The 15096-nt window shown below is 44.8% G+C and overlaps 1 protein-coding gene across 2 annotated transcripts in view; it reads right to left on the bottom strand.

Moving 5' to 3' along the window:
* Window positions 1–15096, bottom strand: part of LOC134338024 (chromodomain-helicase-DNA-binding protein 5-like) — a 104119-nt gene that overhangs the window by 63469 nt on the left and 25554 nt on the right. For both annotated transcript variants that reach the window (XM_063033531.1, XM_063033533.1), the window contains 8 exons: window positions 12736–12986; window positions 11666–11796; window positions 10722–10848; window positions 8692–8858; window positions 6939–7163; window positions 5019–5222; window positions 2439–2647; window positions 444–575 (listed from right to left, as the gene is read on the bottom strand). In XM_063033531.1, the coding sequence (XP_062889601.1) occupies window positions 444–575; window positions 2439–2647; window positions 5019–5222; window positions 6939–7163; window positions 8692–8858; window positions 10722–10848; window positions 11666–11796; window positions 12736–12986 (1446 nt within the window). The remainder of the gene's footprint in view (window positions 1–443; window positions 576–2438; window positions 2648–5018; window positions 5223–6938; window positions 7164–8691; window positions 8859–10721; window positions 10849–11665; window positions 11797–12735; window positions 12987–15096) is intronic.

The raw sequence follows: 15096 nt of genomic DNA, 5'->3' as shown, positions 1-15096 counted from the left end.
ATTAGTGAATTAATCAGACATTGACTGGAAAACAGCAGTCTTGGATTATAGACAAGAAAATCTGCAGACGCTGGAAATCCAAAGCAACACACACACAAAATGCAGGAGGAACTCAGCAGGTCAGGCAGCATCTGTGGAGAGGAATAAATAAGTCGGCGTTTTGGGCTGAGACTGTTCAGCAGGACTGGAAAGGGAGGGGGCAGAAGGTTGCGGGAGGGGAAGGAGTACACACTGGAAGGTGATAGGTGAGGCCGAGAAGCCAATCAGTAAGTTCGCTAAAATTTATCACGTTCAACCTGAAACATTAACTCTTCCCAGAGATACTGCCTGGCCTGCTGAGTGTTTCCAGTACAGTTTGTCTTTATTTCAGATTTACAGCATCTGCAGTTTTTGTTTTAACTTTCACTAGAAGCTGCTGCCTTCTTCTGGAAGGAGACACTGACCTGTGATTCCAGTACATCTCCTTCATGGTGTCGTAATCTGGAATGTCAAAATCTTCATGTTCCCAGGTAGCCTGATCATATGGCAAATCCCTCCATTTAATCAGATAATGTAAGTCACCCTTCTTATCAAAGCTGGAAATAAAAAAGGGAATGAAGAATGTTTTTATCCTGTTACATCAAGGGCACAAGTTAGATGCAAATCTAGGCAGAACCTGGCTTGGGGAGTTCTGACTGTAGTATGGGGTTTACTCTACACTAGCCTGCCCGGTTCCAGGCCTGGAAGCATTTGAGTGCGGATATCAGGGAGCTTGAATTACGGTTTAGTTTCCAGAGACAATGACAATAACTTCAACTGTATCACCGACCCCTGCCTCATGGGGGAGATCTCAGCGATCATTTTGGTAGCGGTATACACCATGCCAACGTCAAACAAGCTCTAGACGATCTGAGCGGTGTGATCAACAGACACGAAACAGCACATCCTGATGCCTCCCCTGTCACTCTGGGGGATTTTAACCAGGCCAGCTTGAACAAGTCTGTAAGTAATTGTTATCAACAAATCACTTGTGGCACCAGAGCAACCGACACACTGGACCAATGTTACATCACCATCAAGAGCACTTACTGTGCTATTCTACGCCCACACTTTGCACTACTTATCTAATTTAATGTGTGTGTGTATGTATATATATACACACACACGCTATAATTCATTTTACCCCTATATTATCTCATGTATTGCATTGTACGGCTGCCGCAAAGTCAACAAATTTCACAACATACGCCGGTGATATTAAACCTGATTCTGATTCAATTTATTCTGTTGTTGCTTTACCTTGTACTATCTCAATGCACTGTGTAATAAAGTGATTTGTATCAACAGTATGGGGGCAAGATATGGTTTTCACTGCACCTCCGTACATGTGACAATAACAAAAAATTTGTTCTCGTTTATTTTAACAGGCAGTGTCTTTGAAGAATTAACCAATACCATGCAGCTGATTAGCGAGGAACTGCATACTCTGCTGCCAGAATCAAGTGCAAGGGGACATAAACGTTAAAATAAGAGATTTATTGTTCGGCAGGAATGTCAGAAAGCATTTCTTTCAAGCAAACAGTGATGGAACGCTCTTCCTGCTGATATCAACAAAATGTTGAAGATACTCAACAGTCACACAGCATCTAGGAAGAGAGAACCAGAATTAATGTGTTTTAAAACAATGTCTCTGCTAACTGCATTTCCTCTCCACAGACACGGGTTCTCACTGCTGCCATCAAGGAGGGAGACAGAAACCTGAGGTCCCACACCACCAGGTTCAGGAACAGTTATCACCCCTCAATCATCAGGCTCCTGAACCAATGTGGATAACGTTCGAAGTATGTATACTATATACAACCCTGAGATTTGTCTCCTTACAGGCAGCCACAGAACAAAGAAACCCAACAGAGCCCAGTTTTTAAAAAAAAAGACCGTCAAATATCCAACGTGCAGGGGGAGAAAAAAAACAACTTGTGCAAACAATAAAAGCAAGCAAATGACATTCAGAACTGAAGTTCCCGAAAGTGAGTTCGCTCACGGACACAGTCAATCCATGAGCCCGTTAGCTGCAGTCCGCTCACCTGATTCCACAACCTGTGGACTCACTTTCAGGACTCTACAACTCATGCTCTCAGTATTTTTTATTTATTTTTATTAGTTTTCTTTGTATTTACACAGTTTGTCTTCTTTTGCACACTAGTTGCTTTGTCCGTGCATAGTTTTTCATTGATCCTATTGTTTTCCTGCAAGAAAATGAACTTTGACTTGCTGATTTTTCTGTCTTTATTTCATATTTGCATTACGTGGAGAAGTTTGGTTTCTGATTAATGGAGTTTAGTAGGACAAGCTAGGAAGAGTGAGAGAACCATGACTGGTGGATGGGCTTGCAGTACAAGAAACTTCAGCTAAGTGAAGGGGGCAGAAAGGCCTCCACCTCTTTCTGATTGGCTCCTCACCTGTGATTTATGATTCGTTGGATGATCAGCCACTCAGGTTTGATGCCGTACCGATAGAACCGCTTTTCCATTGCCGCGCTCTGTGGATCTTTATTCTTCCGCTTTTCGCTCTTCTCGTCATCCCCGGAGCCATAGTCGAACGGAGGTGGCTCGTCCATGTCGTTCTTCCTTTGGAAGTTCCGGAACATCACCGTGTGGTACAGCTCCAGCTGCAGTGAACCAACAACAGCCGAACATTTAAACACACCTGCTTGTTGTGTCAATTGTCTCCACCACCACCCCCCCCACCAGCACCCCAACATTCTCCCCATCGTCAACCTTTACTGAACAGGAAACAACAAGAGCTATGACTTAGTACCATAATCTGGCAGACAGGGGAAGACGCACACAGACAGCGAATTTGACAGGGTCTTGTGGAAAAATTTTTCCACTTGCAGGTGATACCAGAAACTGGAGCAGAAAATAATGTAATCCAATCAGAAGTGAGAGAAATAGTTGACCCAAAAATGATGCGAACTCACTTCCATATTTAATCTCAACTGCTTTAATACTTTTAGATAGAAACACAAAGGTAAAAGTAGGAGGATCCACGGGCTGAGCTGATGAAGAGACACGTGAAAAGGTTTGCTACGGTTAAAAGAATAAAGTGAAGACATTGGAGGGTGTTTCTATGCTGGGGCTCAATTAGCATCTCCTTTGGCAGTCTGATTCATCATTGAAGTCCAGACCTAGAACATAGAAGACTGGGAGAAGATTTGGTAGAGGTATACAATATTATGAGGGGTACAGATAGGGTAAATGCAAGCAGGCTTTTTCCACTGCGGTTGGGTGGGACTACAACTAGAGGCCTTGGGTTAAGGGTGAAAGGCGAAAAGATTAAGGGGAACATGAGGGGAAACTTCTTCACTCAGAGGGTCATGAGAGTGTGGAATGAGCTGCGGTGGATGCGAGTTCATTTAAGAGGAATTTGAATAGGTACATGGATGGGAGGGGTATGTAGGGCGATCAGATGCAGACCGATGGGACTAGGCAGATTAATGGTTTGCATGGACCAGATGGGCCGAAGGGCCTGTTTCTGCACTGTGGAGTTCTGTGTTGAAGGCCTGAGCTTAGAAATTCCTCTCCAAATCTATACTTCCTCCTCTTTTTTCAAAATGTTTTCTTATAACCTACACAATTAGGTAATTCAGGAGAAACTTCTTCAAACCAAAGTGTGGAAAGAATATGGGCTCCTGACTCTAAGCCGTCCTAGAGGCGTCGTTGTCTTTCGGTGACAGCTAGTTAAGAACATGAGGGAAGAAAGGAATTAAAAGATACCGTAAGATCATATGATATAGGAGCAGAATTAGGCCATTTGGCCCATCGAGTCTGCGATTTCATTGCGGCTGATTCATTTTCCCTCTCAGCCCCTCTCAAATACGAAGGACAAAAGGACACTCATTTGGAGTGTGTATTATTTGAGCAAAATGGCCTATTTCTCTGCACTTACACGGTGTAACACCGTATAACTCAGGTTTTTCTTGGATAACAATGCAAAGTGAAGCATCCTAAGAGCACTCACCTTGTTTCAATCAGAACAGGTACAAGCCCCTGCAGCGGTACAGCATGCAAAACAGGACCAAGCTACAGGAGAAGTAAACTTTAAACCCTGTCTGCCCTATCAAGTGGCCGTAAAAGTTCTGATGCAAATAGGTCAAAGAGAAGCAGGAAGTTCTCACTAGTGCCATAACCAACATTCAGACCCCAATCAGCTTCCCCAGGACAAAACAGAACAAAAATTATTCTGCACTTAGATTGTGCTGCTCCGAGTGCAACGCCAGGTTTAAACATTCACATCACAGAATGCACAAATATCACAAAGCACCAGCTTTCTGTGAATTGACATGACAAGTTCCTCGGTTGATAGTAACTCTACCACAGCAGCCTCCCTAAGAGGTGGGAACCTCGACAAAGTTTGCCTGGCGCGGTCACTTAAAGGAAGGCGCCTGGGTAAGAATGAGTCACGTAGCCAATACTGAGACCGATGTTCCCCTCTAGAGGTGGCTCGCTTCTGTGTTCCAGGTCCACCTGCTTTGTGCCTGTGACCTTGTTGCTGCAACGCGGCGAGCTCGCAGCACACGCTGGTCAACGTAGCCGCTCTGCTGCCCGGTTTCGCACTTGCACAGAGGTTGCTTTAGTTTATAGGGATCGTGCATGAGGTAGAGCCTGTAAAAGCTCTGCAGTGTGCACAGTACTCCAGCGTTTCCATATAATGACTCCAGACAGACCTTGTGGATTCATGTTTCCCCCATTACAACAATGGCCAGACTTCAAAACTAAACATGAGACGTCACGAACTGTAACGTTCACCATATTCAAATCACACTTCACCATAAGAATGTGCACAGATGGTCATCTACAGCAAAAAAAAAACAGAAAAGGCTGCTGACAGTCTTTGGTGCTTGTACAGTTCATGAACACCTGAACTAGGCAAGCACAGGAGAACCAAGGATCCCCTGCCCCCCCCCCCACCGAACCCCAGCTGCTCTGGGACCGGGACGTGCATGTGTCAGGCCAGAGGTCCCAACGCACTCTGCCTACCTGCAGTTCTGTGGCCCAAGAGCAGTGCCAGTAGGACCGTCCCACCCATTTCACGAAGAACTCTCGCTCCGGTCGCCCTTCCAGGGGCTTGGGGCGCTCAGCGTCAGTGGCTCCGTCCGTCAGGCCTGAAGGAGTGCGTGGCGGCGGGGGGGAGCCCCACGTCCAGTGCAAGATTCGCTGAACTTTACCTTTCAGGGGTGTGCACTGAAATAGCACAGAGAGATACACCGTCACTCGTGATAGATCCGTATAATCTGGCTAAGCCTCAATGAGAGATCTAACTCGTACACAAATACCCCATCAAACCGTCAAACATTATACAGCACTGTGCAAGAGGCTTGGGCACATGCAGTATATATAGCCGGGGTGCCCAAGGCTCTTGCACAAAACTGTATTTGTCAGTGTGGAGCCGGGAGCCAGTTTGTTAATCCGGCTGCAGAAAAGGACGTTGGGAATGGCGAGGGTGGAGTGCCGTTGGAAGGGTGTGGCAGAGACAGACACACCCAGCCCTGAGACACCAGGTAGGTAATCTGATTCCAAGCAATTGGTTTATTGATCAGCACATCTCATCTCTCTGGAGCTTCCCAGTTCCTCCCCCTTTCCTTCCCCTTTTCCCAACAATTCCCTTCTCCCTGCCCCATTCCCACTTTCAGTCCACAATAGCGACATATCAGAATCAAGTTTACCATCACTCACATATGTCATGAAATTTGGGTTTTTTTTGCAGCAGTACAGTGCAAAACTTAAAGTTACTACAGCACCATGCACAAGTCTTAGACACCCGAGCTATATACTGTATTTGTGCCTAAGACTTTAGCACAGTCCTGTACCTTCATCCCACAATATACTACATTCCCGATTCACTCCTACCTTGTACCAGTTACATTGTCACATTACAAAAGCTTACCCCAGACTTGCTGGGCACTTTAGTAGCATTTCAGTCAAGAACAACAATTGTACAATCTGAGAGACCAAGGTGCGGGGGTGAAGGGGCAGGGGGTGTGAAGGGGCCGGGGGGAGCCAAGGGGCGGGGGGGGGGGAAGGAGGATGGCCAGACCACGATTTACAACTCAAATCTGACCCACGGCAACTTCTGAAGCAGCCGATTAAATAGTCTCTGATATTCTAACAGCCATGAGGTCCAAGCTTTCCCCTGTAACAGAAGTGAGTTCAAGAGGGGACGCGTGAAGGAAGAGGTCAGGTAATCGATCATTTTGTGAGGGGCAAGCATTTCCATGGGTGAGGGGAAGAGCTGAGCAGATGATGTGGGTGGGGAGGGGGCTGGTCAGGGGGTAATTACTGAGGATGGAAGGACACACTGGGACAACCAGTAACATGGAAAGTACCAGGAAGCGGATGGATACCTCAAACTCTCCAACAGCAGCTCTAATAAGGTGGAACCCCAAAACTAACAGTTACCCAAACTTCAGCATTCTCATGGTCATGGACCTCAGAGAATCGAGGTTAAATTTTTTCACAGGCAAGCTTGGTGCCAGATTTCGCATCACTGCACACGGGCCCAGTTGCCTCTGAGCACTCATGCATCAACTCCGGCCAGTGGTACAGCCCGCACCAGACTCTGAGGCGAGCGGTCACTGGTTCGAATCCGGCCGGCTCCCTTGCACGCTTTCTGTCCGTGCTGGGTTGAGCGTCCAGCTAGCAACTCGGTCTCTTAAAAAAAAAACAAATATGCTAAAGAAACGGAAAGGTTGCTGCCCTTTCCACAAGGCGTGGAAATGAATGACTCGTGCATCACATTGTTAAAGGTGCTGATAACACCCCGGCCTGTTAACCTCCGACCATTCCTGAGAATCTGTTCCAAACCCTGGCTTTAGAGAAAGAAGAACACATCAATATGGAAACTTAGAGGCACTTGGAGGAGGTCAGTATGGCTTGGACTCAGGCCAGTTTTAGACTCACCAGGCAACGAGGACAAATCCACTCCCCGTTCGGGATCTCGGGCAGCGGGGGGTTAAGGCAATGAATGTGATAAGAGGAAGGGCAGGAGTCACAACACAGCAGCTCGCCTCCATCTTTGCAGACGCGGCAGAATTCCATGTGATCATCATCTTCTTCATCCACACCCTCCTCTTCATCCTCATCCTCTTCGTCCTCTTTGGCCTCCCATTGGATTCCTTCCTTTTCCTGGAGGGATTACCAGAGATAATTTTTAAATGGGGGGGGGTGCACGGATACCACCATCACACCGTCGGCCAGCAGCAGTGGCTCGCCAAAGCAGCCGCAGCCAGAGCTGATAGAGACACAGACCCCACTGTCATCAGAGCTCGGCTGATTCTGAGCTACGCTCCTTCCTGACTTGGAAAACAGTGACCACCCTTTCATCAGTACCACACTGAAATCCAGCCCCTTCATACCCTGGAGAATTGTGTTAGCCCGTTCACTGTAATGCAGAGGGTTCAAGGTAACATTCCACTATGAGTTTATCAAGGGCAATGAAATATGAGAAATAAACGTTAGTATTGTCAGTGATATCCACATCCAAGTTGCAATAAATGCAGCAATGGGCAGAAAATTCAGTCAGGATAGTTATTGCAGTGTTGGGGCTAGAGGAAGGGGAAAGGGAAGGTTTTTTTGCAAAGCACAGACCGGGTGAATTGAACTTCTGCACCTGTATGTGCTATTGTAACTATATAAGCTACGTGCTGTGTGTGCCTACATAGCATTTCGCATCTTGACCCTGGAGGAACCTGGTTCGTTTAGCTGCATATACGTGCATGGTAGAATGACGATTAACTTGGACTTGAGCAAATCCTGCCTCAGTGATTTCATAGAGACGAGTCTACTCCCCAGTGCTGCATGGGTCATTGGATTATGATCAGATTGTGTTGGGGTAAGTGCAACATCATTCTGGGATCTTCCTATTCTTACGTGGTTGAGTATCAGACTGCATGCGGGGGGTTCCTTTACCATTGTACAGTCACTCATTATTCGGTACACCTGCTCGTTAATGCAAATATCTAATCAGCCAATCATGTGGCAGCAACTCAATACATTAAAGCATGCAGACATGGTCAAGAGGTTCAGTTGTTGCTCAGTTCAAACATCAAAATGGGGAAGAAATGTGATCTAAGTGACTTTGATCATGGGATGACTGTTGGTGCCAGACAGGGTAGTTTGGGTATCTCAGGTACTCCAGGGATTTTCACACACACGCTTCTCAAGTTCTGAAACAAAAAACATCCAGTGAGCGGCAGTTCTGTGGGCAAAAACATCTTGCTAATGCGAGAGGTCGGAGGAGAATGGTTAGACTCAGTCAAGCAGACAGGAAGGTGACAGTAACTCACATATCCAGGGTCGTTTAAAAAAACTCCTGGATAGGTACATGGAGCTTAGAAAAAGAGGGCTATGGGTAACCCTAAGTAATTTCTAATGTATGTACATGTTCGGCACAGCATTGTGGACCGAAGGGCCTGTATTGTGCTGTAGGTTTTCTGTGTTTCTATAACCACATATTACAAAAGTGATGTGGAGAACAGCATCTTTGAACCCATGACACATCAAAGTGGACGGGCTACAGCAGTGGAAGAGCACATTGGGCACGTTCCCGAACCTAATAAAGTAGCCACTGAGTGTACATTCTCTTTTTTAAGCAACATTGCCGCTCACAAACAAACTCACAGCAGCCTGCAACCGGACAGAAGCTGACACTTACACAGTGCAGACAACTCCACTTCCCTTCTGGGGCCTTCTCCATCTCGGGGTCCAAGCAGACTAAATGATAGGCCCTAGGACACGTATCACACAAGATAATTTCCCCTCCTTGCTGGCAAACTTCACAGTAGTCCTGGTGGTCTGTCTCGTAGCCATCACCTTCTTCCACTGGCAATTAAAAGAAGTAATAGTCAGGGAAATGATGGCATCGCAATAGAGTGCAATAAAGGGTCAAGTGAGCTGTCACTCTAAACAGTACCTTAATTTTTTTGGGGGGGGTGAAGTTTTTGTATTGGTGTTAGGAAACTCCACAGTTGACGACACTTTGTTGGAAGAAAAGTGATTTAATAATACTGTGCTAAGGTTTTCAAACACAAGGGGAGGTCCTGAGAAAACAAGTTGAAGTGGAAGGCACAATATTGTGACTAGATTTTAATGCAACCCAGATGGAAAAATATGCATTAAAAGTAAAAGGAACTAAACAAGTTATAAACCAGAATCAGCAGCTCAGGGGTCAGTGGTGGAGACAGGGCCCATCAAAATTAATTTTTTTTAATTAATTATGGAATTAGCTGGCATGATTTAGATTGCTCAAGATTTGAACAATTCTGACTGAAAAGAATTTGCCTCGTCCCTGAACTGGATCTTTAACTAATCCTTTAAATCTGTGCTCACTGGTAATAGACTCTCTGGCCAAACAGGCTAGCTCTTTCTTCTCAACCAAAACTCCATCTTCTCCACAACCTTTATCAGGCCACCTCCTCACCCTTAATCTTTCTGATTTCAAGGTGAACAGTCCTGTTTTTTCAAACTTCTCCTCAATACTGAAACCTCTCATCCGCAATGCCATCCAGTTAATCCTTGTTTTGTCTCATTTCCAGGGCCTCATCATCTTTCCTATAAGGTGCAGCCCTGAATTGTCCACATTGCTCAGCCGAATCATGTTGAATTCTGTAACTATTTCACTGCTTTAACATCCTGTCCCTCTGTTTATAAAACTCGTGTTTTCTTTTAAAAGCAAAATCACCTTGTCAATAAATCCTGCTGCTCCCACGCCCTGTGGGCAAATCATACACGACCCTAAGTGGTGAATGTCAGGATTCAAATGATTCAAAGTACATTTACTATCAAAGTGTGTGCAGTAAACAACCCTGAAATTCATCTTCTCCACGAAACAAAATCCAAGGAACTCACTGAAAGAAAAAACATCACCTCCCCACACACACACACACAAAAAAAGAGCAAAATCACAGAGCATAAAGCACAAAATGGAAAGAGACCAGATTCAGTACAGCTCAGTGTTCAGCTTTCAAAACCAGCTCACATATCAAGAGCAGGATTAGAAGGTTAAATTACAAGGGTCTCATTGGGTCAGACTGTATTTCTCAGTTTATAGAAGATTAAAGAGTAATCAGAATTTAAAATATTCAAGGATGGTAGGTTCATCCAGGGAGAAACTACTGGCTCAGGTGAAGTTAGTCAAGGACGCATGCTTAAAATTAGGAATGGACCTTTCAGGGACAAAAATCAGGTGGCATTTTATCCACAAAAAGGTTTTAAAATTCTTGAACACACTCTTTCAAAAGTTTGGGAATCAGAGCTTTCCTTGGTCTCTGGTTTAAGAGTGTCAATGAGTGTGATTCCCAGGTGTGTAAGCTGAGCTGAGGTCCAGGTAAACTATTTCTGAATTAACTGGTGGTGTGGGATAGAGGGGCTGAATGGCCTCCCCCTGCTGTGCAGGCTGCACCCAGTCACAGCTCAATAGCACAATCTCTAGTTACATTTCTTTCTTGCTCACTCAGCAATAATAAGGCTGCTCCAGCCAAGATCAGTGAGCTCACTACAGACCAAGAACCCTCCTCCGGTCTGCCCTGGGTACCTCGCCACGTAATGGATCTACCATTGAGACCACAACTTGGTCCCCCGCGTAAGCAACTGTCCCACACACTGCATCAGGTCCTGCGACCGCCAGTCCGAGGACAAACACAGAAACCCAATAGAGATTCCGTCACGAAAGAGTGGATTATTTACACTTCTTTTTTCTCTTGCCACCTTTCCTCCTCCTCTTGCCCAAACCAGCTGAGCCCTCGGATCGCACGGAGCAGCTATGGACACTGGCACTGTCCAGATCGGATTCGCCGTGGTCATCTTCATCGCTCTGTAGACGCGAACATAACACGGACAATGAGAATTTAAAGGTACAGATTTTACACATTCCTTTATTAACATTGCTGGGATTGAGTTCTATAAAGAGCTACCTCACCAGCACCTCCTCCAGGTGTGGTATCACTCATCCCCACTAATGAGCCATCGAAGGAACCAATTCTTCCCCTCCGCCATCAGAGTTCTGAATGGGCAATAAAGCAACCCATCAACACTCCCTCACTGTTTTACGGACAGACAGACAGTACTTAAGCACCTTAGATTTTTTATATGGCTTCCAGTGAACCCTGATCTCAACATCATCGAGGCTGTCTGGGTTTTCCTGGAGAGACAGAAGTGAGACAGCCAGAGTCTGCAGAAGAACTGTGGCAAGTTCTCCAAGATGCTTGGAGCAACCTACCAGCCAATTTTCTAAAGAAACCGCATGGAAGTTTCCATAAGAGAGTTGAGGCAGTTTTAAAATCAAAGGTAGGTCACACCAAATATTGATTTTAGATTTTTACTGTTTACTACTCTTTAAGAGTAAACTTTTTGATATTTAGAAACTTTTCAATTCATTATTTTCACTTAACAGAATTTTTTTCCATGCCCAAGACTTTTGCACAGTACAGTATATAAAATATATATTACAATATTATAAGCATATATAATTTGTTGTTGAAATTTATAGTTTTTTTATGAATTGCACTATAGTGCTGCAGCAAAACAATACGTCATGATATATGCCACTGACAATAAACCAGATTCTGATTCTGAAGTTCAGGATTAGTTAAAGATACTTGTCCACCAGGACCAAAGTGAGTCCAGCTTACCGAAGATTCCTTTTTCCGTTTGCCGCTGAATCCTCCCAATTTGATTTTCAGGGACACCATCTTCTTCCCTTTTCCTTTCTTCTTTAATTCAGCAGCTCGAGCACTTTTACTTTTCTTTCGGACCCCTGGGCCTGGGAACAGACGATGACAGCCGGAGTTAATCTGCTGGACGTGACTTTGCCTCATACAGGCATACTCTGCTTCTCAGGACTCCTGCAGCTGCCTGGGGTCAGATCTTGTCTTTTCAATGTCAACCATCAACATCTGTGCTCCGCTGAGCTGGTCCCTGCTGGGACGAGCTCTCTCTCCCTCGCTCCCCTCACTCAGGCTGGGCTCTCGTTTCCTTTTCCTTTCCCTAGGAGGAGGGATTTCTTCAGCCAAAGGGTGGTGAATGTGTTCAATTCATTGATACGGCTGTGGAGGCCAAGTCACTAGCTATACTTAAAGCAGAGGTTGATGAGTTCTTGATTAGTCAGGGCATCACGGGTTATGGGGAGGAACAGGGTTGGGACGGGTAATAAATCAGCCATGATGGAATGGCAGGGCAGACAATGGGCTGAATGGCCTAATTCTATTCCTATGTCTTATAGATTCCCACAACAAATCAATACTTCGATCCCTTTCAGTCTTAAGCCCTCTTGCCCTGAGAATAATGTCTCTCAGATGTGGTGACCAAGAATTATGATCCACTGACACTACTTGCCTACAATCACCCTCCTTCCTGCGGAAGCAGGGTGCACATTAGAAGAGTTTTGTACCCAAAGGGATTTTTAAAAAATCACGAAACTCAATCCTGCAATTAGCAACATCTGCACATGACGAACACATCCCAACAGGACTCAGTCATGCAAAATCTCTTGTCAGGCCATCAAAATGTTGCAAGTATCCTACTGTCAAGCATTTACCCAATCTCTTTCTGATCATCAATTCCCAGTTATTTCAAGTCATAAATTTCTGCACTTATCATAAATTCTTGGGACAGTTACACTACGCTTTCCATATTTTTAAAATGACGATTCTGGAATTTGAAACGGGTGGCTGTACTCTCTTTACTGAGATGGGATTATTACCTTTTCCTTCTTTGGTCTTGGCTTTCCTTAGAGGAACTGGAGGCTGTACAGGGGGCGGCACCTGAATAGGTACTGACGGAGCCACGATCACCTGTTCTACTGCAGCCGCCACAGCCGCTGCTGCCACCTCTGCTGCTGCCACCGAGGTCCCTTTGAAAGGGTTATTGGCACTGAACTCCCGCCATTTTGCACCAAGCACTGTCATCATTTTTGACATGGGGATTTTTGGATTTTTCTTGGCAATGAGCGGCCTGATGGAGAATAGAGGATACAACAATGAACACTGTATTTAAGATACATAAATAAGCTGAAGGTAACAGCAGAGCACTAACAATTTCAAAAAGAACCTGCACTTACATAGTACTTTTCATGTACTTAAGCGGCTCAAGGTATTTCACATGAGCATTTCCAAATTAAAATTGACGTGGACAGTGAGGAATAATTACAGAGAATTTTTTATGGTAGGCTATTTAGTCCAAATGTCCAATCTAATGCTTATGTTCCTTAGGAGCACCTTTGCAGCATAATCAATACATCCATCTTCTTCCTTTGTCCAGATGCTTATTCGGCTTCCCCTGATGGACATCTCAACTCATTGACTCAATTACTCTTGTGCCTGAGTCTCACTCTCTCGCCATTCCCTAGGTGAAACAGTTGTCCTGAATTCCTTTGGTTAGTCAAATAGGTAGATTTACAGAAGCAATTTTAAAAAAGCACAGAATAATGGCAGTTCCCCAAATCTGGGGTTTAAAAGACACCTGACAAGTATTGTAAGACATATTTATGACTAGTCTGACCCTTGTTTCAGGGTCAGAAAAGAACTCCAGCTCTTAAACTGGATCATACCAAGCAAAACTTTGGGAAGTTTTGCGAGACCTTTGGAAGAAGGACAGAGAAGTAAAGAGGTTCAAGAGAAAAATTGCCAGAGGTTAGAGCTATGACAGGTCTAGTGATGACACAGAGATTTGTGGAAGTTGTCTGAGTTAGAGGATTTTAAGCAGAAGTCAATGGATAATTTTTCTCTTCTCACGCAGTGTATTCATTAGCCTTCACTTTGTGCCATCCCCAGAAGTCAAGGTTTAAATTGTCCAAAAAGTACAATAAACTTGGAAGAAGAGAACCAAGGTTTCAGGTTTTGTGGGTTTGCAGGACAGTAGAGAGAAAGGGAAGTTTGAGGTGTTACAAAAAAAATACAGATTTTAAAATTAAAGTATTGCTGGATCAGGAGCCACAAGGACAAATAATATATCATATAGAGCAGGTGCAAGATGAAATAGGCAACACAGTTTTAGTTCAGACTTGTGCAGGATTAAGTGTGGTTGCCCTGCCAACAGCACTGTGAAATAGGTACTACTGGAGTTAACAAAAAACAGATGGGTGCCTCCTACAGAAAATCTTTGCCCCATTCAATATTTGCTTGTCAATCCTCTGCCATTTTCTGGGGCACAAACCACGAGCATCATTCAGGTACTCAAAAACACTGAGATATCCCAAGTGTAGGAGGGCTGGTTCAACTCCAAGTGGTGGGAAAGGAAAGAAAGGCTGGGTTGAGGGGGGGGGGTGGCAGAAAAGGAAGTTTGGGGATGAAGGAGGGGGGGATGAAGGAGGGAGGTTTGTGGAGGAGAAGGAAAAGAAAAGGGATAGGCTGGGGAAGATGGAGTTCACAGTACATTAATCGGGGGGAAAAAAATCCCACAGAACATTCCTCTTTATGTTATTAATTGGAAGTCTCACTTGACATATATCAAAGATACATTGCAGAGATTCCATAATGACGAAAAGAGAAGGTCAGGAGAGAGAGTTTTATCTGGAAAATGATTCACAAAAACCTTTCCACAAGGAGTTCAACATACACTCTTCCCCCTGCCTGATCTGGACAATTCCATCACTAAAGAAACTTGACACCATTCAGGACAAAATACTTCTTTAATTAATTATCATACTGAACCAGCCCTCCCTCTACCGCCCATACACCATGGCGGGAGAGCACATCACCTACAGAATGCAGAGCAAAAATTCATCTAGTCTTTTACAACAACACTCACATCCCACGAGTGATATAAAGCAGCCTTCTGAAGCAGTGACCTTACCACTTTGGAGAGTGTCATGGGGGTGGGGGGGAGGGGGAAGATACCAGAATGAAAATATCACTGCCTGTAAGTTCCCCTTTCAAGTCCCAAACCATCCTCTCTTTCATCTTTGCAGAATCAAAGTCTTGAAGATCTCTACCAAACAGCACCTCGAACGTACCGTTCCTGCATAAAACTGGCGTGTTTCTAGACAACAGGTCATCTGCTTTAGGCAGTAACAGATGAATGTTAAGAGGCAGACAAAAATCCTGACATCCCGAGAAGATATTGA

The sequence above is a fragment of the Mobula hypostoma genome, chromosome 25, assembly GCF_963921235.1.
Source record: "Mobula hypostoma chromosome 25, sMobHyp1.1, whole genome shotgun sequence".
NCBI classification, from domain to species: Eukaryota; Metazoa; Chordata; class Chondrichthyes; order Myliobatiformes; family Myliobatidae; genus Mobula; species Mobula hypostoma.
This window is presented reverse-complemented; position numbering and strand designations above follow the sequence as displayed.